The sequence below is a fragment of the Lepidochelys olivacea genome (assembly GCF_965140295.1).
Source record: "Lepidochelys olivacea isolate rLepOli2 genome assembly, chromosome: 9".
Taxonomy (NCBI): domain Eukaryota; kingdom Metazoa; phylum Chordata; order Testudines; family Cheloniidae; genus Lepidochelys; species Lepidochelys olivacea.
Window position 1 is genome coordinate 84,137,592 of NC_140419.1, and position 26,338 is coordinate 84,163,929.

A 26,338-nucleotide genomic window follows, 5' to 3' on the forward strand; every position below is an offset into this window, starting at 1 on the left:
ACACTCCAAACTCCTCTGCCCCAGCCCAGAGCCTGCACCCCCTCCCAAACCCCAATCTCCTGCCTCAACCCAGTGAAAGTGAGTTAGGATAGGGGAGGGCAAGTGACGGGAGGGGGGGAAATGGAGTGAGCAGGTTGGGGCTCGGGGAAGGGACGGGGTAGATCCTGGGTTGCACTTAAATTCAAAAACTGATCTTGTGCATAAACAGGTTGGAGACCACTGCTGTAGGATATACAACCAGGAGAGCGCCAGCTGATGCAAGGGAAAGAGCACAGTGTTAGAGAATACATCCCTCTTACCTCGAGGTAGATCACTGCCGCTGGGATCGCAGGAGTAAGGCGGAGGAATGCTGCCACTATCTCCCACCTCGCTGACAGGGGGAGGGGGAGCTGGATGATATGGGTACGGCATTGACGGAATCACTACTATGTTAAAAAAAATTTCAAAGTCTCAAGTCAGATTTTCAATGGTTTTAAAACAAGCGAACTACTAGCCAGTGCAGTTAGTATGAACTGCCATCATGCTCTCTAAATGTATAGTTATCAGCTTCTGTTTTAAGGATTTAGCATTCCTTCTGGACAAATTAAAAAAAATCCCACTTTTTGTCTTATGGTTTGCGTAGTTAAATTCACTTTGGTTTGAAATGTATTACAGTCAAGACGAGAGACATGACTAACTCAAACAACTTAATAAAAGAAATCTCTACAGTTTATTTTGTGCATTTCAAGGCTTCCTAATGGAAGTTTGGTGCCTAAACACCTTTAGAGGATGTGAGCCTTCGTGTAGAGTCAGCTTCACTTCTTCCCCTGCATAGGCAGTCAGTTTCCCCACAGCCACAAGGGATGGAATAAGCAGCAGTTTTTTAAAAAGTTAGGGAACTCTGATTATGAAACCCAAAAAAATGACTGCAAGGTTCAGGGTAGGGGTAGTAGTTGAAGCTACTGTATAAACTTTTTTAAGCTGACTAGATTCCAAGTGGCCTGTGCCCCTTTAAATAAAAAGTTTATTTGTTTGCATAAGTTTGTGTGTAACACCACCACCAAGTGGCTAACCCACATAGTGCAACGTTAATCATAACTGCAAGCATGCAGTGATCACATAAAGTAACTTAACCATAATGTAAACAAACCCCCCCCCCACACACACACACAAACCAACTGTGAATTGAGATGGCTGTTATGGGAGAGGAGAAAAGGAACGAGACTAGAGCAAAAGAAAGAATCCATAGAAGGTGAATGAAAATAGAGAGTACAGAAATTGAGAGCATGGAAAAAAACTCTCATAAGAGGACATTGGAAAGATTCTGATTTTCATCTGCTTTCTAAGATAAAAACGGAATGAATACAATTAACGTACTCTATATAAAATAATGGTCTAGAGAAGGTAGCTAAGGAACTTCTGTTGTCCTTGTCTTATAACTTAAGGGGGGGGGAGGGACAAAAGGTAAAGGTGACTAATTTAAAACTGATAAAAAGGAAATATTTTGTCACACTATGTATAGGTAGGCTGTGGAACTCATTGCCACAGAAAGTCACTGAGGCAAAGAAGTAGTAAGGTTCAAAGAGGGATTAGACATTTATATGGATATCAAAATATCCAGAATTATGACAATAAAAGCTTTCGATGGGATATTGTTATGTTGGAAGTTGCTGATTGCTGCCATCAAACAGGTGTTTGGTCTACAAGGCAATCAGAGACCATGTTAATGCTGATGGGTATGCCAGCCAGCCTTCATTCAGGCTAAATGGAAAAAGCAATTAAGCTCTTTTATGGAGATAGGTATCTGGAGACAATGAAGCCACCACACAAGATACGAGGTCAATGAGCAGCTAAACCATGTGGGCTGAGGGATTTCCCCAGGGATTGATTTCAAGTACAGTGACTGAGGTATTAAACTGGTTGCAGCTGTGCGTACTAGAGGCAGAAAAATGAGGAAGTGAGCAGGAATCCAGACATGCAGTTGTGGGGAGCAGAGACAGAGCTGCTTGGCTGGAAAGGCAGATTTGGAAATTGTGAGCAAAGTGTCAGCTTTGTTCCTACTGTGTTCAGGAAAACAGGACATTGCGAACATTCTTTGTAAATATAGAGATTGCACCAAAGAAATACCTGATCCACGTCACCAATTTCAACTCCTTAGAGCAGTAACCCAGCAAGGCCTTGCATATTGGCTAGACACTTGTGCTAAGAGGCAACAATATTAAACTTCGTGTTTCAGGGCTTAAGCCAATCTCTAGTAGAGACAAGGATGGGACCGGATGCTGCGGGCAGATTAACCCACTGCACCTACACCTTCCCGTGAAGCATCTGGAAGCAGCTACTGTCCAAGACAGGATACCAGACTAGATGGGTGCAGTTCCTATGCAAGTTAGGGAGCCATCTATGTTTGTTTCTGCTGAAGAGGGACTCCAAGAAGATGTAAACCTGGCTTGTCAGTGTATGAGGAAAGTCAGCAGTGGGGGTAATAAAGATTCATAGAGAAGTGAACCACATTCTATGGAAATACCTTTAAGAACTCAGTGTGTATTCTGGGTGGTGAGAAGTGAGAACAGGAGTAGAACCTGAAGTTTACAGTTTTGTATCCAACACTCTACCTGGCCTTCCAGCAGAAGAAGGGGACACCAGGATGGGTTGCACTGCAGTCTGTGGGGGAATGGAGGTGGTAACGTTGGCTTGAGTGGCTGCTGCTGTGCTGGAGGAAAAGACTGTTGTTGGAGCATTATTAACACAAGAGGAGGTTGAGATCACTGCAGAATTCACCATCACCTGCAAAAGAGCCAGGAGAGATTTTAGTACACTGTCAACTTTGATTTTAAAAAACCCACACATGTTTTTGAAATACTACCTGGGTCTGGTAGTTTTCATATATATTTAGGCTGAGATACTCAGAGGAGCATAAAGGAGTTAGGGATCCAATTCCAGCCTAAAATTACTACAGAAAATATGGAATAGTGAACATCTGCTTTCAAGAACCCCTCCTCCCCCAAATATTTATATTGTCCTAGGATTCTACATCATAAAATGCTAAGCAAAAAACTCCACCATCTCTATGAGAGGGCTTACAATATTAAATGAACAAGTGCAATACATCCATTACACAGGTATGCTATACTGAGAATTTTTTTATATATATATATATATATATATATATATACACACACACACACACAGAATTTACTCAATTGCTACATGATCACCAATATCACTTCACTTCGTGTTTAAATCAAGTTCAAAGCTACAGTACTGTGTGATTTTTTTTTTTTTAAAAAAGTATTCCAACAACAGTGAGTGTATGTGTTGGGGTGGGGAATGATATATGTACGTTTAATGCAGTTAAGGCCAAATCCTGCTTCCTCGCTGACTCAAGTAGGACTATCAAAGTCAACGGGACTACTCACATCATAAAACAAGTAGGATTTAGCCCCAACCCTGTAGGCACAGGTAGGCAGACCACCTCTTTATAGCAGAAGAGTTCATTTTTGGTTTTCTTCATTAATTTTTCAACTTTCCATTGTCACATGTGACTTAATGGTCCATGATTGAGATTACCTTCTGGGAATAGTTGTATGAAGCAACTCCATCTTGAGGTGAGACAGAACCTGTCCCTCCATCCTGAAGAGATTTCAAAGCAAAACAGTGTGTTTAAAACGTAGAGAAACCACAAGGCTATAAGACTGTGGGGAAAAGGAGGGAGGGGGATGGGGGATGCCAGAAACCCCAAAGTCTTCTAGTTATTCTTTAATTTTCTAAAATATATACTCAAAGATCCTGCACTTTGCTTAAAAACCCCCTAAATTAAACTAGAGTTAGGCCAGTTCACAAGTGCACTCTGCACTGCCAGGTGCAGAGTAGCCTTCTATACCTGCACTTGATTACCTGACCTCTGGACCAGCAAGCTGCAGGGGTGTGGGATAGAGAAGAGAAAACACCTTGTTTCACTAAACAGTAGCCTCTCCAAGCCCATTAACAAACTGGCTGATTTTAAAGGCAAGGTCTGGTCCAGTCCTGTCTCTGAAGGCTAGCATACACTGGTGTGGGACTTGTAGAGTAGCATATAAAACAGAAGTAGGAGGAGGAAGAATCATGGCTTTACAAAGAACATAGATGATTTTCCACCTCCCTTCTCCCCACAAAAGTGTGAGGACAGACATGGAGCAGAACTCTTACAAATAAAATTCAGACTGTAAAAGCCACCACCAGGATGTGTATATACTTGATAAGCACTGTGCACGGATTTAAAGACCAACCCTATAATGATACTGTAATGAGGTCACGTTTCAGTAGGATCCCTTCAGAGACAAGCATTCACTATCTAGTTGGAAAGGGGGTGGGGTGTGGGAGGGGAAGTGGAAGAAATGCGAAATATAAATGGAACTATTATTCCTTCCTCCTAAAAACCACCCTTGGGCATCTACACTCAGCTTGCTTCCAGGGCCAATTTCTTTGAAGGATGTTATGTGTTTCTAGGAAGCCTAATCCAAACAGTGACTAAAGCTTACCAAGTTTGCTGTAGTCTCTGCTGAACTAAATACTGTTGGAGTTTCACAGTCTGGATCTGGAGGGCATGGGCAAAATTAATTGAAACAGGAGCATTAAATCTAATCCTTCAAAAACTTGTGCGAGATCAAACTATTGTTTTACATTCACTGTGAGTAATATGGGAGAGTCCAATTCTTACTGACCTGAAGGGGTGTACATATATTCTTCATGAAATTCCCCTAGGAAAGAGGAAACGGATAGCTTCATTTCAGAAAGTTAAACACAGAAAAGATCAGAATTACATTTCAGTCACCAACAAAGGTGAATTGAGCCGTCTTAAGAAAAAGGATTACTAGAATGGGATACACCAACATTGCACCATTTCCGCTTTTCCTACAAACATCTATCATTACGTGGTCAGTTCTTTCACAGCTCAAGTGACATTAACAAAGTAGTCCAAAGGCAAAACACATCATTTATAGTCCCCGAAAACCCGAATTTGAGTCTAGATGTGCAGAACGAAGTGTAGCTAGATGTATCTAAGAATTTGGCCCTAGTTTACATTTATTTGAAAAGTTGTGCTAAATTTATAACTTGACTTAATACACCTCTGTGTAACAGGAATTAAAGTTAAGATAGTTAAGTAAAGAACACATGGAGAAAAAAGCCACAAGTGTTTCAAGTCTGTACAGGACTGTTCCCACCCCCCAAAAGGAGTTACATTTCTATAATAATTTTAAATGCAAAATCCTTTACACAATCTGTAACACTACATTTCTACCCTTCTCTAGTCACTATTTATAAAGTGTTTTATGTATAAATAGATCTACAATGAAATTATCTGAAAAATGCACCTTTTACTCCTTATACACTGTAATTAATAGGCAATACATTTGAAAGAGGATTAAGGCATAGGGAAATGAGAAAAGAACTATACTGGTACACTCTCCAATACTGCTCATTTTTAATCAAGAGATATTAAACTGAGTGCCCTTCCTGGCTTCCGTGAGAGATGAAAAAAAGAGCCATTGGCACTTTTAGAAAGATTACTAAGGTGTCTTAGACAATGCTCCTTTTTGTCAAAAAGGCAGTTGCTAATACCCAAGGCTACTACTAAAAGGATGCACTTTGATTTAGTTTGTAGAACATTAGTAACTAAGTTTATTACTTTGTGAGGAAAGTCAGAAGACGACAATACTAGTCTATTCCATTCCACCAAAGGCCATAGTAACTGTCACCAAATAGAATCTATGTTGTATGTTTCAAGCAATGAGTTGTCTTGCTACAAAGCCGCAGAGTCATATCAGCACTAGTCTGGCAAACTATTAAATGAAATGGATTAACACGTTTGCCATGCAATAAAAGCTGAGGTGTTGCACATGTGCATGCTTCTAACTACTTGAAACAGATGTCTGCCCTAAAGCTGGGCTTCAAGAGAAAAATGGAAGGCATCTCTGTACCTAGTGAAGAACACTGTAAGGCAATATGGCTCAGCAGCAGAGCTAAAGGGATCTGCTTTTGTAGCCTGCACACACATTGCACGGGAATACACAAAAATGGAGATTCTGGATTAATCCGAACACAAGTGTGTGTTTGATTTAGAACTTACCATTATCACTCGGTTCATCGACTTCCTCCTCTGAGGAATTCAGAGTCTGTTTGCTGGGTGGAATGGGGCTTGGGCCTCTTCTAGCTACCCAGAATCCTGCAGGGGCAGGGACTATTGGGGCAGGACTACCCTGACTCTAGGAAACAAGATAAAATGTGTTTTATTAGAACAAAGTGAACTCGCCAGAGGTTCTCACCACCCTGAAACCAGGATTTGGCAAAACAATTTTGCTGTAAAACACTACTTATTACACATACAATGATCTCACTGGTACCTTGTGCTCCCTCCATGTTGTATCCACCAGGTGTCTCCCCTAATATACGTAGACCAATTTTTCCCTCTGTGTGTATACGCCTAGTATCATGGTCCTGATCCCTAATTGGGGTCTCCAGGCTGGACCATAATATAAATTGTTTCACTCATCTCAGAGCTACATTAGATGAACATAAGCTGGAATAGAGTTTAAATTCACATGAACCTCAACTCAGTGTTATACACTAGTTTCAACTGAGTTTGTGTGTCACTTGCCATTGACGAGATCCGAGATATTCCACCATGAAATCTTCCTGGTGGTTATAGAACCTGCTCCCCCTTTTCCCAACTGAACTGTAGCAGGACCCAAAGCCAATGCTGCCTTCATTGACTTCGTGACTCGGAGCTCACAAATGTAATGACACATCCTGTTCCATACCGCCTGGTTAGTGATGAGAGGAATGATGGTCAGTGGTTAGGGCACTAGACTGGGACTCAGAACAAGAGGCCTGGAACCAGGACACACTGCTCACAGAAAAAGTTTTGCTGAATTCCAGATTTACAAACTAAACTAACCCTGCCTTGGGCAGAAGCAGTTCTTCATTACACTGAATCTGCAAACAGTGCTACTGCATAGTAAACAAGGAGAGTCAGAAGCCTTCCGATGGCAATTAGGCTTTAGCTTCTTGTGGCAGATATGGAGCTGCAATGTAATAATTTTATAGAATACTGTATGTGACATGGTCAGTGAGGTAAAGTTACCACATATAGGGTAATTAGACTTTCACGTATGAATGTACTGTCAAAACTCAATAGGGGGCGGTTGGGGAAAAAAAGCAGAAAAGCAACACCACGGCTCTAATAAAACAACCTTCCAAACACACACTTGGGGAGCAATTCCAAGACAACAGCATACTTCCAGGTTCCAGCCCAAGTGTACCACTATTTTGCCAAGGTTTGGAGCCTAGAGATCCAAGGGACACTAAGTGACTAAAAGGACTCTGGAGGGAGAGTTGTGTGGCGTTTCTGGTGAGAGAAACGGATCTGGTGGGAATGTCTGAAGTTAGGGCCTTACTCTCTGTCCAGAGAAGAGTATGTCCCTCTGATCTCTAAGCTCCCTGCCTTAGCAGACAGCTGTGTAACTTTGGGCTGGGGAATGAGGCCTGGTATACACTAGAAAATTAAGTCGGCTTAACTGCTTCATGCTGGGGTGTGAAAAATCCACACCCTCTGAACAGCATAGTTAAGATGATTTACCCACACCGTAAACAGTACTATGTCAATGGAAGAATTCTTCCATTGACTAAGCTACCACCTCTCGGGGAGACAGACTACCTACACTGACAGTTGGTGTAGGTAGTGTCTACATTGAAGTGCTGCAGCACTGCCATTAAGTACTGCAAGTGAAGAAAGAAAAAAAAGATACAAAATAGCTGCCTCAACATGAGAAATAATCCAATAGCAGCTACAGGCAAACATACGGGGGGGTGGGGGGGAAATGGGGTGCACACATTCCTGCTGAACGCTACTGATTCTGAGTCTGAAAAGGAAGTTGCAAAATAGCGCGTCTAAGTTGCTAACCAATGTTTTCTTCCAAGAATGCTAAACAAAGGTCATAGGTTAAGCCCAGAACAGAAGAAGGGACTACAGTATGGCTGCTGAAACATAATCAATGTTTAAATGCCAGAAGAGAAGGAAAAAAGGAAGATACCAATTTATACAACAAATCTATTTTTCTGAAATTCATTATATCAAAATGGCAGTGGCAAAAAAATTCTGGAAGACAGGACGGCTGAATTCACAATGGTCAGCGTTTAAGCAATTTTATGCCTGAACTCCAGTCCAGACAGCTAAATATTGACTGACCATTTTTGGCACACTCAGGGTGGTTTAGTCTAAACCTACAACAGAATTTGGAAAAGCAAGTAGACTGATAAGAGAATGATTTTTAAAGAGCGGACACCAAAGGGGCTGGGGTTCACAACTTAGACCGGAGGCTCAATTCTGCCATTTTACTTGCAGAATTGAAAACTTCATTTTGGATTGGTCTTGGTTTGGGGAATAACTATGCTTACAAAGGGATTCACATACTGTAATAGGTTTCATTTTATAGAAACTTGCTGCGCAAAGAGGAGTTCAGGAAAAAGTCAGTCTGGAGATTGTTGCTATTTTCTTTTGCAGAAGAAAGTAGCTTCTGAGTGGTTAGTGTGTTGTTCTCTAACATCACAACCATTTGTCACTTAATATCACACATAAATGCAGATGTTGATGCAACAGGTGAGTGGCAAGACTCTGTAGAAAAGCTGTAGTAAATTCGTAAGAGTTGAATCTCTACTATATCTCAACAGCTTTCATAGTTATTTAACTGAGAGATTCTAACTAGAGCATGGCAAACAAGAGGAGAACTCCCTTCCACATCTTTCAAAGCTGCACATCCAAGTCTGAAAAGCCTATTGCAAGAAATATGAGCTGTGTGTTTTAACAACCTACCCCAACATTGCATGTTTGTACAGGCTTTCCTTCTCATTTTGGCAAACATTTCTAAATGAACTGCTAGCTCATGACTTACTGGTAAAGCAGGAAAAGCAGCCTCATCTCCTTCTTCAATTTCATAGAAAGTTATGGTTTCTTCCAAACCTTGAGGCTCCTCCCCAGTCTCTGGTACAAATCCATACTGACATTCCTTATTGACACACTGCATCTGCCGGCGACTACGGCTATATGAACTTTAGAGAAAAATCAAGACATACACACGGGGGTTTAAGCAGATTTCCATTATTAAGTTTTAATTATACTTCTTTTGGAAATGCCCTTACATAAATGTTTGCAGAAGTGCTATTTACCCATTGTTCAGTATCATGCCATTTTAAAAGCTTATTTTCCCCTTATTTGTAGTACAATGTTTTGTAAAGAAATTTATACTCGCTTACCGGGACCTATAGGAGAAATTGTCATAGCTCTGATAACATCTCTTCCCTGGTCCGGGGTAGAATGCTATTTGAGGGCCAACCATGTTGTTCCTGTTTATAAATCGGGCAGATCCCCTAAATTTAAAGGGCAAAAAAATCCAGTTACCAAGAAGTGCCTACTGATTCTCTCAGATGAAACTCACCTGTAGTGTCATCTATTAAATAGATGAATATTAGCTAGGGCTAAAACTGTGGGAAAACTAACAGGGAAATGAATACTGGTCTTTGTTAGGGTTCCAAGGCTTCATACCTGGGCATTCCATATCCCCTGCCATGCCTCTGAGGAGAATTCTGAGGACGGTAGTGATCATAGGATGCCATATTCCCACAACTTTGAGAGCAATTAATTGGAGAAGAGCGACCTGAAGGAACATTGTGCTGTAGCCGAGGTGGAAGAACTGGCTGACCCCTACTATAAGCCATGGTCATGTAAACTTCCTTCCCACGGACTTTCTTAAACAGTCTCTTCCGTGATTTCATATCCATTTCTGCAATTTCAAAGAAGCACAAGAAAAAAAATAATGGGGGCGAGAGTGGAAAAGAAAAGTTAGCTCAGTTAAACATCTGTACGGATCTACTTGACTGCCTTAAATGGAGAAATAAGAAACTCCAGAGGTACATTCAGATTATAAAGTAATGCTAACAATTTCATATGAGAAATTCTGTAAGTTAATATTTGGATATGGAGTATGGCAAAAAAGTCATCCACCCAGAAAAGTGCAATCAAATGTGTGAGCTTATTAAAATACTAATTTAATCCTTTACAGGTAGATAAGCAGAATGTTTAATAAGCTTCCTATGCACAGAATAGCCTCCCAGTTTTGGCTAGGCCAAGCCCGTACTCATCATTCAAACCCCTCCCTGGAGACATTACTTTGTGATTCCCATAGGGAATGGGTCAATTACAAAACCCTTCACTGAATCATCAAGAGGCACACAAGCCTACACTGCTTTACTATGGAACTGTACTTCTGTAGCACGACCCCTTCCTCACTTCATTCCCTCTGCTGTTACCATCATTCTTATAACAAAATTAGATAATCTCTTTGATGAAGGGACCTGGCCTTTCTATATTGTCTGTGAAGTGCTTTACAGCCTCTTAAAGGTTTTAAATATTAAACTTTAACACACATTCTCAATGGATGTGCTATTTGTAAGTACCCCAGCAAAATACCCATCAGAAGTTCACCTCCATTCATTTCCTCTCCAAAGAAGGGTTTTCCTCAATCATTCCCCCTTAAAATGAGTTTTATATTACCAATTGAATTCAATCAGATCCAATATTTGAAGACTGCTGCTACAAACCTCGTTCATTCCCCTAAAAAAAAAATCAAATAAGATTCTTATTGAAACCATGTACAAACCTATTTCTGAAACATAGCCGCCTGTTATTTTCTGATAGTTTCCTCCTTTTCGACTGGGAACCACATTCCATGCAGGGACAGGTGTCACTTGTGTCACTGGTTTTAAGTTTGCCAATGGAACAATATGTCTACATGAAAAATACTAGTGTAAGTCAGTGCCACATTAGACAAAAATGACTGCCATGCTGCCATCAAGTGCAAGCAGATCTTACTGAAGAGATTTTTCTTTAAATAAGCAGCACATAAAAACAAAGACAGTTTAGAAATGTATGTACATCTGTGTTAGCCAAACCCAGGGGACAGTTTAAATATAGCTTTTTATCATTCCAACCCATGTGTATAGTAATCCTACTTTGAGATTTCTCAGAGATAGATGAGGGCAAAACAAAAGACTCTCCTGCTATAGGCATGTAACTTGCATCAATGGCAACTATCCTTTAGAGACAGATCCAGTGTCAGAGGCAGAATCATCCCCATTACAGCACTAGTAAGACACATATTAATGTAAAATGTGTACAGTAGTCAGTTCCCACCCACACCGCTTTTTAATTTATTTATTTTTAATTTGGATCCCAGCACTGTCTTGGTTTTCAGAGACTAGCTAGCTACTCTCAGGATTGTTTTAAATTTATCTTTAATCCAGTCTAACTTTTGCACATTCTTTCACTCAAGGGCATGCTGCAATACCTGTTACTTATAACATGCACATAGCACCAGAGTTGTGCTTTTTAATCTTACAGATAACAATACAGATTATCAAAGGTAAATTTGGGATGTGCCAACAAGTGGCATTTTTGCTAGATATACGACTTATCTTAAGGCATTTACAAAACTCCCAAAATTAAGGGGGAGGGGCAAGGAGAGAATTTGAATGAGAGTTGTCAGAACAAATTTCAAGGACTAAAAGCAACCCATTATTTAGCTGTGATGCAAGTCCCACTCTTAAGAAGTTCTAGAAGCTAGTTGTGTAGACTCATTGTTTACCATGAACTCAGCCCAACCGGCAGGAGACTCTTCTGCTTTCTGTCCACATGGTAATTAGATTATACCCAGAATGTTTTCAATGAAAACCCAAGAGGTGTTACTCCTGCCATCTGCTCCAGTGGAATGGTAGCTACTGCCAACCTGTTAAACTGGTAAGGAACTGGGTCTGGTTTTTATTTTATATTCTGAAAAGAAACTGCACCCAGAGTTTCAAAACCATTTGACAGCCACAATTTAAACGTCTGTTGGGAGAGAGGTGTGTATGTGCAGACTCAACAAAGAAAAAGGATTTCAGCAAATAAGACACACAGCTCTAAGGCTGTCTTCAGATTGCTTACTTCTCTGCCAGCTCTTCAATGAACACAGTCACCATGTTGCCATCATGTCCAACTTCCTGGATATGAGCATTGTAGTACTTACCCACAGGCTCCAGACGTACCTGGAGAGGGAAACAAAGGGGGAGTAGGTAAACCCAAACGGTGACACGTTAATGGTGCTTGGTTCCCCCCAATGGCTGGTAACATAGGAGCTGTTTTCATGCTGCTCACATACCACTGAGTTAGCTTGAGAGTCTTGGAATACCTCAGTCCAGCACTCCCCGCCCTACCCAACAGAGACAGTAGATGAGTGGGCAGCAGAGGGAGAGACACTGCAGGAACAGATACAAACAACAAGAAAAAGAATAAGAGAGGACTTAATGGATGGAAGAAAGGCAGGGAGAGGACAGGTCAGAACCAAAACTGCCTTGTACGATTCAACAGCTAAACAGGACCCATTGCACTAGGCACTGCAAAACACAGAACCAAAAAAACCCTCTTATTGTCCATCTTTCATTGCCATTCTGCTGAGGTTCATGTACAGTGCCAGTCAGTGGGGCGTCTGTGTATTTCAAGAGTTCAGTCTTAAACTCCTCGACTTTCAGGATTCATAGCACTAGTTCATGGTCCGCTTTCAAGTGGCCCTTCCCATACACTATCTTGTGCTAGTTTTGAATTTACAGAAAGTTATAATAATAATAAAAAGAAAAATCATTCAGATGACCCCATTGTATTTAATAGCTATAATGAAAGAAGAAATCTCTGTAAGACCCAATGAGTTCAGATAATTTTATAACTTTATACTTTACTTAAAGCAACTTTAATAATTCATCATTACTGAGTCTGCTTCGAGTACTAACCTGACATTTGTCTCCTAAATAGTACTGTCTCCCAGCAAACACCATGTAATCAGTTTTTTGAAGTTCTACAAGAGATCAAAGTGAAAGTAAGCTAGGTACTATTCTTCATTTTTACCTATTAGTTCCCTTGAGTGCAATTCTGGGTATGTATTATAGGCTGAAATGAGTGAATTATCTCCTGTGTTTTCCTGGACATCATTATGTGAGCACTCTGAACTACCAAATGAGACAAGTAATCCCTTCCAAGGCTTGAGCACTAGGGAAATGTTGCACTCTCCCCACATCTTGGGATGCCACAAAGCACAGTGACAACTCCAATGTGAATGATGGCAGTTGGGTTCTGGAGGAAGATTGTGCCTCCCAGATTTTCTTGCATGCCAAAGAATCCCAAAGCACTTTACAAAATACATATGCAACAGGATCACTTTGCTCATCACTGAAATTCAGTTCTTCCTGGGACCAGTGTGCAGCAATACTATATAGAAATTTTGGGCCAGAAACAAAAAACGTCCCTTTCCTCCGAGTCAGCACTGAGGTTATGTCCACACTGCATACCACTTGCAGTGGTGCGTAGGGTATGGGTAGCTACACATCACAATGAAAAGCAGGCTGCATCCACACTGGTGTGTAGCTACATGCATCAGTGAAAGGCTCTGGCACGGGGGAGGCAGTGGGGAAAGGCTCGGCAGCAGGGAACCTCCAGAATCTCTCTCCACTACCTCCCTCCTGCCAGAGCCTTTCCTTGCTGTGAGGAAAGTCTCTGGCAGGCCCTGGCAGCAGAGAAAGGCTCCCGGAGCTTTTACCAATGGCTGGAGCCTTTCCCTGCAGTGGGGAAAGACTCCAGCAGTTGGGGGGAGGGCACCACTGTAGACAGGAGAGGCACTGCTTGTGCAAGTAGAGAGCTATGTAGGGTACATACACACAGGGCTCAGCCATGTCTTCACTCTACTTGCCTAAGCAGTGCCTTTCCTGTCTACACTACTATTAATACCCATGCTAGAGGCGTGTGCAGTGTATATACTCTACACCTCCCCAAAAGGAGCGAGCAGCGTAGCTGTACTGAGAGTCAAAAGCCCAGCCTGGCATTAGGGGCTGCTGTTTTCAGATCTTCCATCAGCACACCAAATGCTGACCAATTGTGATCATTTTGTAAGGCGGGATGTATCTGGATAATTGTAATCTACTTAAATCTCCCTGACAGGGAAATTCTGAAAAGTTACTCTTCCTTTATCACTCCTAAATTTCTGTATAGTGCTGTTGCACACTGGGAACTGGCTGCTCTGTTTAGTCCCAGAAAGGACTGGACTAAATTTCAGTGATGAGTAAAGCGAACCTATTGCATGCCAAAGAATCCCAGATGTGAATGCAACAAGAGAGATGTGGGGAGAGAGTGTAACATTTCCCTAGTGCTCAAGCCCCTGGAGAGCTGGGGAGGAAGGGAGCACTTGTCTCATTTGGCAGTTCAAAGTGCACACTAACTGCTAAGTGACCCCCACCCTTTCCTGTTACTCTGAACCCAAATGCAATTTATGGAACACATGAGCCTTTGTGCAGATACTGCAACCATAAAAGTCCCCATTTTACATTTGAACGTGATCTGAAAATAGCATTACAAGACGATACTCTGCTATTGCACTAAGCTTTCCTGAACCCCCACATTTCCTAGTCCAGAACCAGTATATTTTTCTCAACAGATCAGATTTCAGGAGCATGATGGACATCACATAAAATTGGAAGTACTCTACTGGTTGCTTAGAGATGAAAAAGAAGAAGTCTCTGGCCGGTAACAGGATGTATGCTCCACAGATACGTTTGCTGGGTTAGATAATGCCCTTCACGTTTCAGGTACGTGTCTATTGCTCAAGCCCTCTGTGCAGGTCCTGAATACTTGTAAATAGGTCTATAAAATAATCTCATGGAGCCTCAATAAAACTTTTACTGTTAGCCAGGAATTTATAGACTATTCAAAGGGTTTTTTTAGGTACCTTTTCTGCTGTCCAACCAAACATCAAATTCTACATTTCGATAGATCTCAGGGTCCAGGGCTTTTAGCACTTTATAGGGAAAAGGCATCTTTGATGGATTTTCTGGAGGCTAAAACAGAGTTAAAATGGACTACAATTAAAAGCATGCCATATATTCACAACCCTTGCAGAGGTTCTAATTATTTCAAATAAGCATATACACTTTGTCTTCCCTGCCTCTTTCACTTCCACTATGAGATGTAATTAGTTTGCTTCAAGTACAGAATCTAAGAAGAATATGAACAAGTCTTTAGGTATTATGGATTCTGAGGCTTGAGGACAAAGTAGATAAATAAAAATCATGTTGAAGAAGTTCATCACAGACTCTATACTGATCTGCTTGATTTCAGAATAGAAAGTTTTTAGTCACTAGGTAAAAACAGGGAAGGAAAAAACTAACTAGAGACTGACTTTCAGAAGCTGCTGACCACACAACTCCAAACCAAAGTCAATGAGTGTGTGCGTGTAATTAATTACATTACACGCATACACAGGCTCCTTGAATGTTAGCTAGAGCAGTGTTTTGAGCCAGGCCTGGTAAAATGGAACAGCACTGTTCATGTGTCTAAAATAAAATAAGATAAATTAGATAGTTTCTAGGTAAGAGTCCAGATCAGGGATTGTTTGCCAAATTTTGTTTTTAAAACCTGTAGGGTTTTTTTTAAAGCTACCTAGAGAACAAGAGTCTCAGAAATAAGCTTTTTAATATGATAAAAGGCTCAACATAATTAATTTAAATTTAAATTAATTTAAAAGAAGGGATAAAGAATACCAGGGCTAAAAACTAAACATGCACATGCAAGATTGAGGAAATAAAAAAAGGGTGTAAATCTTCAACAGCAGCATTTAGAATAGGAAGGGCTGATTCAACCTTAATCACAGTATCATGAACACTAATGGGAAAGAATTAAAGGATTCTCCCTTAATTGCCAAACCTTTGCCTCTTCAGTGCCTTGTTTGAGTTTATCTTCAGGTGGGTTGTCAGTATCATTGCCTTCCCAGTCTTCCACTCTAAGCAATTTAAAAATAGGATTACAAAATACAATGCAAGATTTCTTGCCAGCCCTGAAATCAACAAGATCAAACTGACTGAATGACCTAATAGAAGAACCATGGCGCCATCAAGTGATAAGATGCAAGCCAGAACCTAACACTATTATAATGTAGTACAAATATGAAGTTTTGCACATGCAGCACTCACACAGAGTAAACTCTCTTCTGATTGCAAATAAAATGATCTCTCCCGTAGCCCCTTCAATTCAGGTCTTCCACGCAGTAGCAGCCAACATTGCTTTATGTTTAAGAAAGGGTCAGCCCAGTTCTATTCTGCAAACTTAAACACTCCTTCAGTTATTCCACTCATGGGCACTATGGAGTTCCTTTTTTTTTTTAAATCTCAAGGACTCCTTAACAAGCGTGTCTAATTTAAAAGTGTTTAAGAACTGCCAGAGCCAGCAACTTAAATTGGGTCCTGTCTGGCTTGCACTTCATCACCATTAATAAGGTCAAATGTTGTCCTCTCATCTGTACAATGCCATTGGTTACTACCCCATCAGAAACAAAAGGGCTACACAGTGGCACTGCAAATGAGGGCAGGGTTTGGTCCTAAACTTAAGGCATAGTTAACGATGTACGAGCTACAATAGAATCAGCTCACTTTCTCATAGCAGTCTTGCTGCTGCCATACTAATAGGAATTAAAGCCAATGATTCTGATTACTCATGATTTGTTCAGTAAGAAGGTGCCATCTGACAGTGCTAGTTGACTATAGCCAGTGGGAAAGGTTGCTGCTCAAACATGTCACTTCCCAGTCCCAGGAAAAACACGCTGCTTTTTCCACAATATGCTCAGACTCTGGCTCAGTACCAGGACATTGGAGGATGGCCACAGATGTTCCACATGGAAGCTCAGAACACACCTAGACGACTAGTCCCACCAACACCTTTTTTAAGTGATCAGTTAGCGTTCACAGGATATTTTGTTTTTAATCCCGTACCTCCTTTCAGATGAAGTTTTGGACACTTTCTCGGGAAGGCAATCAAAGTTTGCATCCTCACTTCCAACAGAGGCACTGTTTCTGTTCTTTTTGGTCCCACTTCGAAACATCTCAACTGCAGTTCTCAATTCCTCCTCATCCATGTCAAACACATCTTTGTACAGGATCTCGTACAAGACAGCTGGGCAAACAAAGCACAGAGAACCCAATGGTTTTGACTTCGTGCCAGACAAAGAACACCTGGAGTCTGACAGGTGACCTTAGAGTAGTGGATGTGCTTATTGTGGACTTTCATAACACACCAACTACATTAAAAATAGTTAATGAGCTTTCCACTTTCTTCTCCCTTCAGTACCCCTCTCCTCCCAAGAAAGAGAACATTTGAAGAACTTAACACTCTTCCCATTAAAAATAGTGTAAGAGAGTTAATTTACCCTGGCAAACAGCAGCATCTGCCTGAAATTGTTTTGTATACACAGAGTCGTAATGGCCGTTACTGGAACAACACAGCAAGATCTTGAAAAAACAACAAAAAGCTTTGAGGAAGAAATGAAAGAAAACCAAACATTTTCTATTTGATGTCCTCACTCGAGACTACAAATCCTTTACTTATTCTAAGGCCAGTGCTTTAACACGCTGTCCAAACAATGGGTATGCTTAGTATAAATACAAACAGAGTGTTAGAAACAGAGTTGATCCCTATAAAAGACTGTAGCAAGTGTACAAATAAGTTTGCCTATCACCCACATGGACACTGTTTTGTCATTTCATGAACTGTTAAAGGTCAAATATGAGGGACTTTACTATGAGTCAACTACCTTATGAACAAACAGTCTAGAAGTTAAATGCCACTCTTACATTAGAATCCCCAAACTTCAAAATCTTATTGGCCCACTAGTATCAAACTAGAGGAAAAGCTATTTCACAAGAAAAAGCTAAATATAGAACTTTCCCTACACCCTTCAATTGTGTAAAAACTTCAAGTGGGTTTAGACTATCTACTGCTTTACGTAACAATGCACAACCCACAAAAATCAAGCTAATTAATTTCTATCCAGGAGGGGAAAAATACACCCCAAAAAACCCCCCAAAACTTGTCTGTTCTCTTTTGGGGGAGGGAGAAGAGTACCCTTTCTTCACCCATATATTTGTCTAATCTTGCCACCTTCACTTTGCTCGTTAGCAACTCAATCCAAGTATCTCATTCTACCTAGTAAGATTAAAAAAAAATTCAAGCACCATCACCCCAGAAAAGCTAAAGCTGATCAAATGGGAAGATTCCTCATCTGTAATATCCTAACTCCTGCAGCCAACAGGAACTGTTTCAACTGTGAAAAAATTCATTTGGGGAGCATTAGCCTTGTTGAAGTTAGCTTTGGTTTTGTTTTTTAAGTGTGCAAAATGTGCAGAGACTTCACTGGAGTTACAAGAGCAAAACTGAAGTGAAAATCTCATTAGAACAGAGTGAAATTAGAGCTATCTAGGAGTGGGAGGGTAGAAAATTGGCTCATATCTCCTTACCTTGTCTTCAAAGCCATTGTTTGTAGCATAGGCAGGTGGCTTTCCAGGGTACCGGTACAGAATAAAGTCTCGACTAGGCAAGAAGGCGGGGGGGGGGGGGGGAGAAGGAGAGGAAAGAGAAAAAAAAAAATCGAGAATTGAAAGAGCATGCGTTTAATGCAAGTGCTTGTTATGAAGACATTTGAAGAGAAGAGTTTGGAGGAGAATCCACTGTTGGTTAATATAGAGAATGAGAGCAGAATATTTTTCCTAACAGGTGAATGCCAACATAAAATTTAAGCAATAACTAAATTCACAAAGTGGAACCATCTACTTGAAAGAAGAAATATTTGGTAAAATCTACGATGTCTGGTTTCAGATAATAAAAAGAGCATCTAATTATGTCAGGTAATTCTGATCTCAAGACAGATTGCTCTGATAGTGAGGCAATTAACCCTAAACGAAGTAGTTCCCAAAAGGGTTAGAATCTCAGTACAGGATGCCATTAGAACCTTGTAGAAATCTAATTGTTCATTTTGGACTGAAACAGGATGCAAAGTGTTTTAGTGTCTCTGCCATTAGGCTCCTAAACTGTTTGTTCAGAAGTGGTAGTATTTTTTTTTTTTTAAGCAAGACAGACAGTGCCTACAGAGGATTCAAATGTTAATTGAAATTATAATTTATTTTAAATGCATTTCCAGGCATACACACCGAGCAGCACTTCTCACTTCCTGAATTTTCAAGGACACCTCATATACCAAGCACAGAGTTTTATTTGTGTGTTGGCAATTAACTTTTATAGCTAGCATTAGTGCACACAATTCTACATCATTTCATACACTTCCCCGTCAGTAAGTCTTTCACTGTAAACTCTTAAAAAAAGAGTGTAATAGTTATGAAAAGTGCCAAACAGACATCACTAGAGTCTGAAGCCCTCTTATAATTCACAGAGCCAGTACTACCTGGGCAGCAGCAATGAAACCTCCAGTAGTCAGGCTTAGCTCCATCTCCATGGCCACCAGGTCTTTGTCCTCTTGTGAGACTTAATTAGGATGCCAATTCAGTACATTTCAGGATGTGGGATCCTCTTTACCTGGAATTGGTCTGCAGCCACCCATTCACATAATAAACATTGAACGGCAGTCACTCCTAAGCCAAGCTGACATCAGAACTAGATGATCATAATGGTCCCTTCTAGCCTTAAAAATCTATTAATCAAGAGATCCTGGGCCCCACAGCTAGTACCCTTAACCATTCACAGCCCATTACAAAATTAATTTTATTTTAAAATAAAAATTTTAAAAAAAAGGAAGAGACTTACTTATAGATCAATGAGAGCGCACTTATTTCCAATTGGCCAGCACTTTCCTAGGTGTATAAAATTATTTTGAGATCATGTTAGAAGGTACAAAAATAAATGTTCTTCGTCAAATGTGTAGTGGAGCTGACCACTGAGCCTGCCATGCAGTACTTGGAACTGTATACTGGCTCTCACTATACCATTAGAAGAGCTAGTCAACATTTTTCGTGATTTTTTTTTAAATAAGCATTTTCTACCCAGCTCTAACTACTGGATAAAATTCTGAGCCCCTATCTTCAAAGCCCTAAAAGACTCAAACCAAGCTCTATAAAGGAGTAGATCTGAATATACTGCCCTCTGCAATAACTGTGCTTCATAGGGACAAGGAGAAAAAGGGTCTACTCCTCAATCCTTAAAAGTTAGTGGTAAGTGTAAAACCCCTCAGACTACCTTAAAAATATTTATGTGGGCACTGAAGAAAACCCACTGAGAGAGAGGAAGAGAGAGAATCAATGTGAAGTGATGATGTACTCCTCAAATTCTTAAGTTCCATCTTTTGCAAAATTCTGATTCCTTCTGCGTCTGGAAATTTGTAAAATATGAGGCTTCCTGAAGAGAAGATCACTGACATAGGACAAGTAAGTATTCAATTTTTGGCCCAGTAATCAGAGGCAAAGTTGTAGCTAAGCTCTACTAGCTAGACCTGTGCCAGTCTCAAATATATTTTTAAGTATTTCTTTGATAAACATACTACATTTGCTTTAGATACTCTTATATCCTGCTCATGTTCACTAGTTAAAAATCTTCAAAGAAACAATAAGTAAGAAAGTAGGGGTTTTCTTTTTTCCAAATCTGGAAAAAAATGCGAAATTTGTCAAACATTTGCTATGAATTATGCACCCAGTTTTGTAACAGCCTGTTAAAGATCCAGGCTGACAGGACCAAAGTTTGGTTCCCTCAGCTTAAATTACATTGTTGTGGTTTGACAATGCCCCTTTTTTGCCCACAAGCAAGAACCAAGGCCCTGATCCTGCCATCAGATCCACAGAGTTCTACTGCACCCACACAAAGTCCTATTGAAATCAACAGTGCTCTGTTCAGGTGCAAGGGTCCACCTATGTTGATCTGAGAACAGGACTGAGATACAAGTTAGCAGGGAGAACAAAAAAACATTCAAACTTACATTCCAGCAAACTTCATGAGCTTTTGGGGCTCAGCCTCAGGAATATGAATCTGGCCTTACCTTTGGATCTCCCAGCCGTTCCAGATATTTTTCAAATGATCCTTCCACATACTTTTAAAAAAAAAAAAGGAAAAAGAAAAAAGATATAATTGATTTAATCAGCTGCATATCATTACTAAATCTGCTGGAAACATTTAGAGTCAGAATTTGCACTTTGTATTTAAAACGTTTAGAGGAAAACTGAAAATATTTTTCTTATTTGTATTACTCTAGTGCCTAGGAACCAAGTCACGGATCAGGACCCCATTGTGCTAGGCGATGTACAAACAGCTGATCCCTGCTCCAAGGAGCTTACAATCTAAGTATAAGACAACAGATGGATAGAGACAATTGGGGCAGGGAGGAGTACAAGGAAACAATGAGATGATATTGGTCAGCATATAGGCAGTGGTTTTAGGCCAACAGCCTTCGAGTTCATAAGGCAAGTAAGTAGCCTTCCTGATCATGAATGATTTCTCCCTCTCCCCCACATTTAGGAACAATTGCATATGTATGTGCTTAGTAAAGGAGGTAACTTCTTGCTGAAAAGCTATTTTATCTATATGCACTAGATTGAACAGAAGAAAAAAAAAATCACAAAGTCAGAATTATAGCAGTGTTTCCTCAAACATATTAAGGTAGCACATGGGAATGTCTTGTGTCAAACATGAGGTCTGGAAGGTCCAGATATCTCGTGCACGTGCCAAACTAAATGTACAATTTGGTTATATCTGGGTCTAATACTTCGGTCTGAAAATTTTAACAATTTGCCCCACCTGCTTGCATTCAGTGCATTGCAGAAGTGACTTTTCAAGCACATTTGTTTTTAAATTGCAGGGTAACAATTTTAGCTATTATCAAATTTTATATCTACTCCTCCAGTTGAAAAGGGATAGCTTAAGGTTGGGAAAGGTAGATATCCTAAAATACACAAGTGCAAATACTAGCATTGCTCACCCCAGCCCTTCCTCCAGAGGCCAATATCTTAAATGCCACGTAGTTTACTGTGTCCTTCTTTTATTGGATAAGGCAAAGATCTTGGCTGCTCTGTATGGAAGTTAAAATACCACAGCAATAATTGTGAGTAGGAACTCGTGCAAGTGCCTGTCACCAAAATGTCTTATCTCACTATTATGCAGCATGTTCTGAGCCAACTGGATGTCTCCCTCCACCGCAATGGTAGCTGCATTTAAGTGGGAGTATGAACACAGTGTACAAAGCACTTTAACACTTGATGTGAAAAAGACTGTAGAAAACTTACAGTATTATAATACTAAAAAGTTAGTTTATTGCTTTCAATATCTATTTGGTGGATAAAACATTTAGAATTGTTCCCTTAAGATGCAGGGAAAGCCATTTGTGAATTAGAGTTCAAATAGCCAGTAGAGTATTCAGAATGCTCTTCAGAACCAGGTTGTTTCAAAGCAGTCACAGGACCTGTCTATACTGGTAAGTTTACCTGTTGCCACTGATCCATCAGCAGCAACAAGTACATTTCCTAATATTCAGCAGTATTGTAACAAACCGAGGCTAGGTATATAAAGACACCACAGTTGTCGGCAGGGATTTAATTTGTGATCTTCTGAATGAAAACCACAGACCTCTACCACTTCAGTTAAAGCAGAGTCTTCACTGGGTGAAAATAGCAGGCTCCTACAGTTGTTGAAGTCATCCACTGAAAGCGTACAGTGACATTAAAGCACGTATAACACCATGGTTAAAGAGCTATGCTGTATTCCACTGTCCTTAGAGGTGCATGTTTTACTTCAAAGTGTAGTTTCCTCACACACAAGAAGTTTCAGTTTCACAAAGATAGCTTATTAAATGTCTATACAGTACTATAATCAGTTACTTAAAATGAGAGATCAGATGTTTAGAATAAACGTATATTACCTTTTACAAATAAAAATGTTGTGCCATATAAATATATTTCCAAGGTTTAGAAACAAAATCTAAGGTTGACTAGAAACTAATGGACAGAATACAGAGTAAGGCAAACGAGCAAGCCTTTTACCCTGAACTTCTCATCTCGCTTAGTACTAGTTTAAACCCGGGCTTGGTCAAAACTTAACAAAACAAAGTACAGGGAGATGTAGGTTTTCAGTGCAGAGATCTACATAACTGTTTATGTATAAACACCCCCATTATTTCCACACACACAAAACTTTGCATATCATAAATACACTAGTCTACTTACAGACTCAAAGTTATGCTGGTTTTCCCTCATAAACAAAACACAAGCCTTCCTGACTTCCGTATGATGAATCTGACAAGAAAACAGCTAGAAAATAAAAAAGGTGTTTTAAAAGGCACTGAAATGAAAGGTTTTCAGCTAATTTTAAATTACACTTTGCACTAAGGCTCCCTTTACATATAGTTTACATCAGTGGTTCTCAACCAGGGGTCCAGGGTCCCTGGGGGACCGTGAGAAGGTTTCAGGGGGGTCCTCCAAGCAGAGCCAGCGTTAGATTCGCTGGGGCCCAGGGCAGAAAGCTGAAGCCCCACTGCCTGGGACTGAAGCCCAGGGCCCTGAGCTCTGCCACCTGGGGCTGAAGCCAAAGCGTGAACAACTTAGCTTTGCGGGGGCTCTACAGCAGGGAGCCCCAGGTAAGTGTCCTGCACAGGTGGGCAGTGGAGTTTTTATATCATGTGGGGGGGGGGAAGCCTCTGAAATTAAAAGGTTGAGAACCTCGATTTACATTACAAGGTGAATATATTATAAGCATGTTACAGACCTGAACAACATATACTATAGGTAATTATAAGCACACCATTAGGTGATAGACAGTTGTAATCAACCTATAGACCCATTGGACTAACAGTCTATAGAAAGCGACTAATCGTTTAATAAAACCCTTTATAAGTTACTCATAAAGAGAGCCTCAATATAGAGCATGATCTTTTTGGGTTGCACATCTGTGCCTTACGTTATTTGCCCCCGCATTTTTAAGCGGAAGAATTTGAAGATGCTAAAGGAAAATAAATGGATTGTTGATTAGGTAACCACTGGTAGAAGATTAGTCCAAACGAGAACCCCAAAAGAAAAGAAGTCAAACCCCACTTACAAGCGCAGCTGGCTCTTTTTAGGAGAGAAGGGGCTAGAATCTGGGGGAAGGGAGAAGAGAAGGTCTCTCCCCAAAGGCATGAGTTGTATTGAACTCCAGCTAGCAGAGCTAGGATGTGGTGGGGAAAGGACCACCCAGGTCTGGCCTATGAGGGGAACGAGCCTTGAGGGGCAGCCACCCTGGGTGGGAAGGAAACTCCTTTTACCTGCTCGGAAATAGCCCGAAAGAGACAAGAGGCGTCTTTAGCAGTGAGCTTGCGGTACAGCCCCAGGCTGGCCAGATACTCATCCATGGTGACCTCGCTGAGGGATTTCTGGCCGAAGTATTTCTTCCAGCCTTTCTGCATCTTCCGACCGGGGGCGGGTTCGGGGGGGGGGTGGGGGTGCAAGGAGGGAGGGGTAACTCCTACTTCTGCGAGGCAAGAGCCCCCGGGTCCAGCCTGAGGACTAGGAGCAGGCACCAGGCTGGTGGGAGGACAGCTGCATTGTGGCCCCGGGGGCTTTGGAGCCGTGGGGCTGGGGGGAGGGGAGGAGGGGCTCGCTGGGGAGGCTGCAGGGGAGACGGCGGTGGGGCGGGGATGCGCTGAGTGGGGAGGGGGAGCGCCGCTGAGCGCAGCCGCCTCCCGGGCGCACGGGGCTGCGCGTGGCGTCGCTCGCTGGGAGCCCAGCTGCAGGCAATGAGCCCGGGCTGCCCATGCTTCCGCGCCTCTTCTGGTGATCGGCCCTGGTCTCGTGCCTCATATAGCCAAGCGAGCCGGCCCTGGGGAATCAATCGGTGCCTGAAGCCCCAAGGAGCAAAGTGTAAAAGTTACAGAACAGGCGTCCCGAAGTGTCCGGGCCTGGGGACTGCTCCCTTCTCCTCTTCCCCGTGGGGCTACGACAGACACAACATCCCAAGGGAGGGAGAGCAATCACAAGTGTTTAACAACCGAACTAGCCCCCCAGGGCAGGCTTAGAATCCACAGCCCCACAAAGACTCGCTGTTGATTCTGGCTGGTGGTCCTGGGTCGCCTTAAATGTGTTTCCATATAGCTGTTTCTGCTCCAAGGGTTGTTATTAGTAGCGAGTGAAGTATTATTTTATATGCCTCTCATAGAAGATAATTTTGGACTGATTTGCTTATGTGGTCTAGCTTGTCTGTTGTAATGCATCAAAATGTAATAGTTTAAAATACAGAGAAAGTTAAAAACTTTATTTCCTTAGAATGTCACTCTTAGTTGCTCTAGTTTGCTTTTCACTGGTTATATTACCCTTTGTGTGTCCTTCTCCCTCTCCCCCCCCCCCCTTTTATATTCAGATTTGGGTGGTTTCTTAGCAGGTGTAAAGGCTTTTCTACTCCTTTTCAAAAACAGGTGCCTAATACACAGAGCTGGTGACAATTAAGTTCTAATGAACCAATGAGGCATCAGAGAGGAGAACATGAACATTTATGTGTTTTACTAGAGTCCTTTAGATGTAGTGTAAGTTAGTAATAAACATTTGTCTTTCTTGTTTTCTATTTGTAAGCCCCAATCCTGCAAATCATTGAGCTCAGTGGGACTGTTCCCATGTAAAATTACTCATATGCAGGTTCAGAGTCCATGTGTGTATCTGTTTTTTTTCCCCCTGTAAAATTGATTGTTCTTTGACTAAAAGATCAATAAAATACTGACAACAGATGCTCTCTAGTTCTTCATCCCACCCTAGGAAGAGAAGGGATTTCTTGTTAGGCTGAGTTCATATTATTTAGAGCTTTTTTTCTGCTGTGCTTATATATGACTATAAATAGCATGTTGCAAATTAGGGGTTAATTCCTTTGGTCCCTACTGCAGCCAAAACTGCTAAGTAGTTTCATAGGGACTCTAGGCCCAACTCCTGCAATACCTAGTTCACAAAGTGGTAAATATTAACCAAGCCGTGTTGTCTTTGCCAACTTAGAAAGTGAAAATCTCAGTGAGGAAAATTTGGGGGATTAGAAAAATTAATTTGTGCTATTGGACAGCAGATAAACTGTTTATGAAGACAGCTGTCATTTGTGTTTCTCAGGTGTTACTAAGGGGTGTAATTAGACATCAAACATGTACATGCAGAACTTTAAAAAAAAACGTATTTTAGGCAAAACACTGTTTAAAGGAGTGACATTTAATACCAATTGCACAATTACGTGATTATTTAGTAGTAGAAACAAAATATTCTATGTGAATATTGTCAAGGCTCACAACTCTTCCAATTAAACCTGCCCCATTTTTTAAGTATCTGCTTGACATTTACAGGACAAAATACTGGTAGAGTAGTATCGTGTAATTGATGGGTGGTATTACCAATCCCTCTCCCCTACCTTTGGGGAAAAACCCTCTCAAAGCCCTCTTGCTGGCATTTTTGTCTTTCTTACTCTCTTTTTCCATGCTCCTGTAAGTGCCTA

The 26,338-nt window shown here is 41.1% G+C and overlaps 1 protein-coding gene across 1 annotated transcript in view; it reads right to left on the minus strand.

Moving 5' to 3' along the window:
* LOC311526130 (UDP-N-acetylglucosamine transferase subunit ALG13-like) overlaps positions 1 to 24,284 on the minus strand; it is a gene marked incomplete at its 5' end in the record, with an annotated part of 39,565 nt that extends 15,281 nt beyond the window's left edge. The window contains 21 exons of the mRNA XM_084638851.1: positions 300 to 425; positions 2,592 to 2,763; positions 3,547 to 3,609; positions 4,497 to 4,552; positions 4,680 to 4,715; positions 6,086 to 6,221; positions 8,907 to 9,063; positions 9,268 to 9,381; positions 9,557 to 9,794; positions 10,671 to 10,798; positions 11,993 to 12,093; positions 12,832 to 12,896; positions 14,817 to 14,925; positions 15,791 to 15,866; positions 16,852 to 17,032; positions 17,286 to 17,367; positions 18,373 to 18,445; positions 19,673 to 19,719; positions 20,895 to 20,945; positions 23,071 to 23,154; positions 24,144 to 24,284. Of these exons, the coding sequence (XP_084494977.1) occupies positions 300 to 425; positions 2,592 to 2,763; positions 3,547 to 3,609; positions 4,497 to 4,552; positions 4,680 to 4,715; positions 6,086 to 6,221; positions 8,907 to 9,063; positions 9,268 to 9,381; positions 9,557 to 9,794; positions 10,671 to 10,798; positions 11,993 to 12,093; positions 12,832 to 12,896; positions 14,817 to 14,925; positions 15,791 to 15,866; positions 16,852 to 17,032; positions 17,286 to 17,367; positions 18,373 to 18,445; positions 19,673 to 19,719; positions 20,895 to 20,945; positions 23,071 to 23,154; positions 24,144 to 24,284 (2,236 nt within the window). The remainder of the gene's footprint in view (positions 1 to 299; positions 426 to 2,591; positions 2,764 to 3,546; positions 3,610 to 4,496; positions 4,553 to 4,679; positions 4,716 to 6,085; positions 6,222 to 8,906; positions 9,064 to 9,267; positions 9,382 to 9,556; positions 9,795 to 10,670; positions 10,799 to 11,992; positions 12,094 to 12,831; positions 12,897 to 14,816; positions 14,926 to 15,790; positions 15,867 to 16,851; positions 17,033 to 17,285; positions 17,368 to 18,372; positions 18,446 to 19,672; positions 19,720 to 20,894; positions 20,946 to 23,070; positions 23,155 to 24,143) is intronic.
* Between the last annotated feature and the right edge of the window lie 2,054 nt (positions 24,285 to 26,338).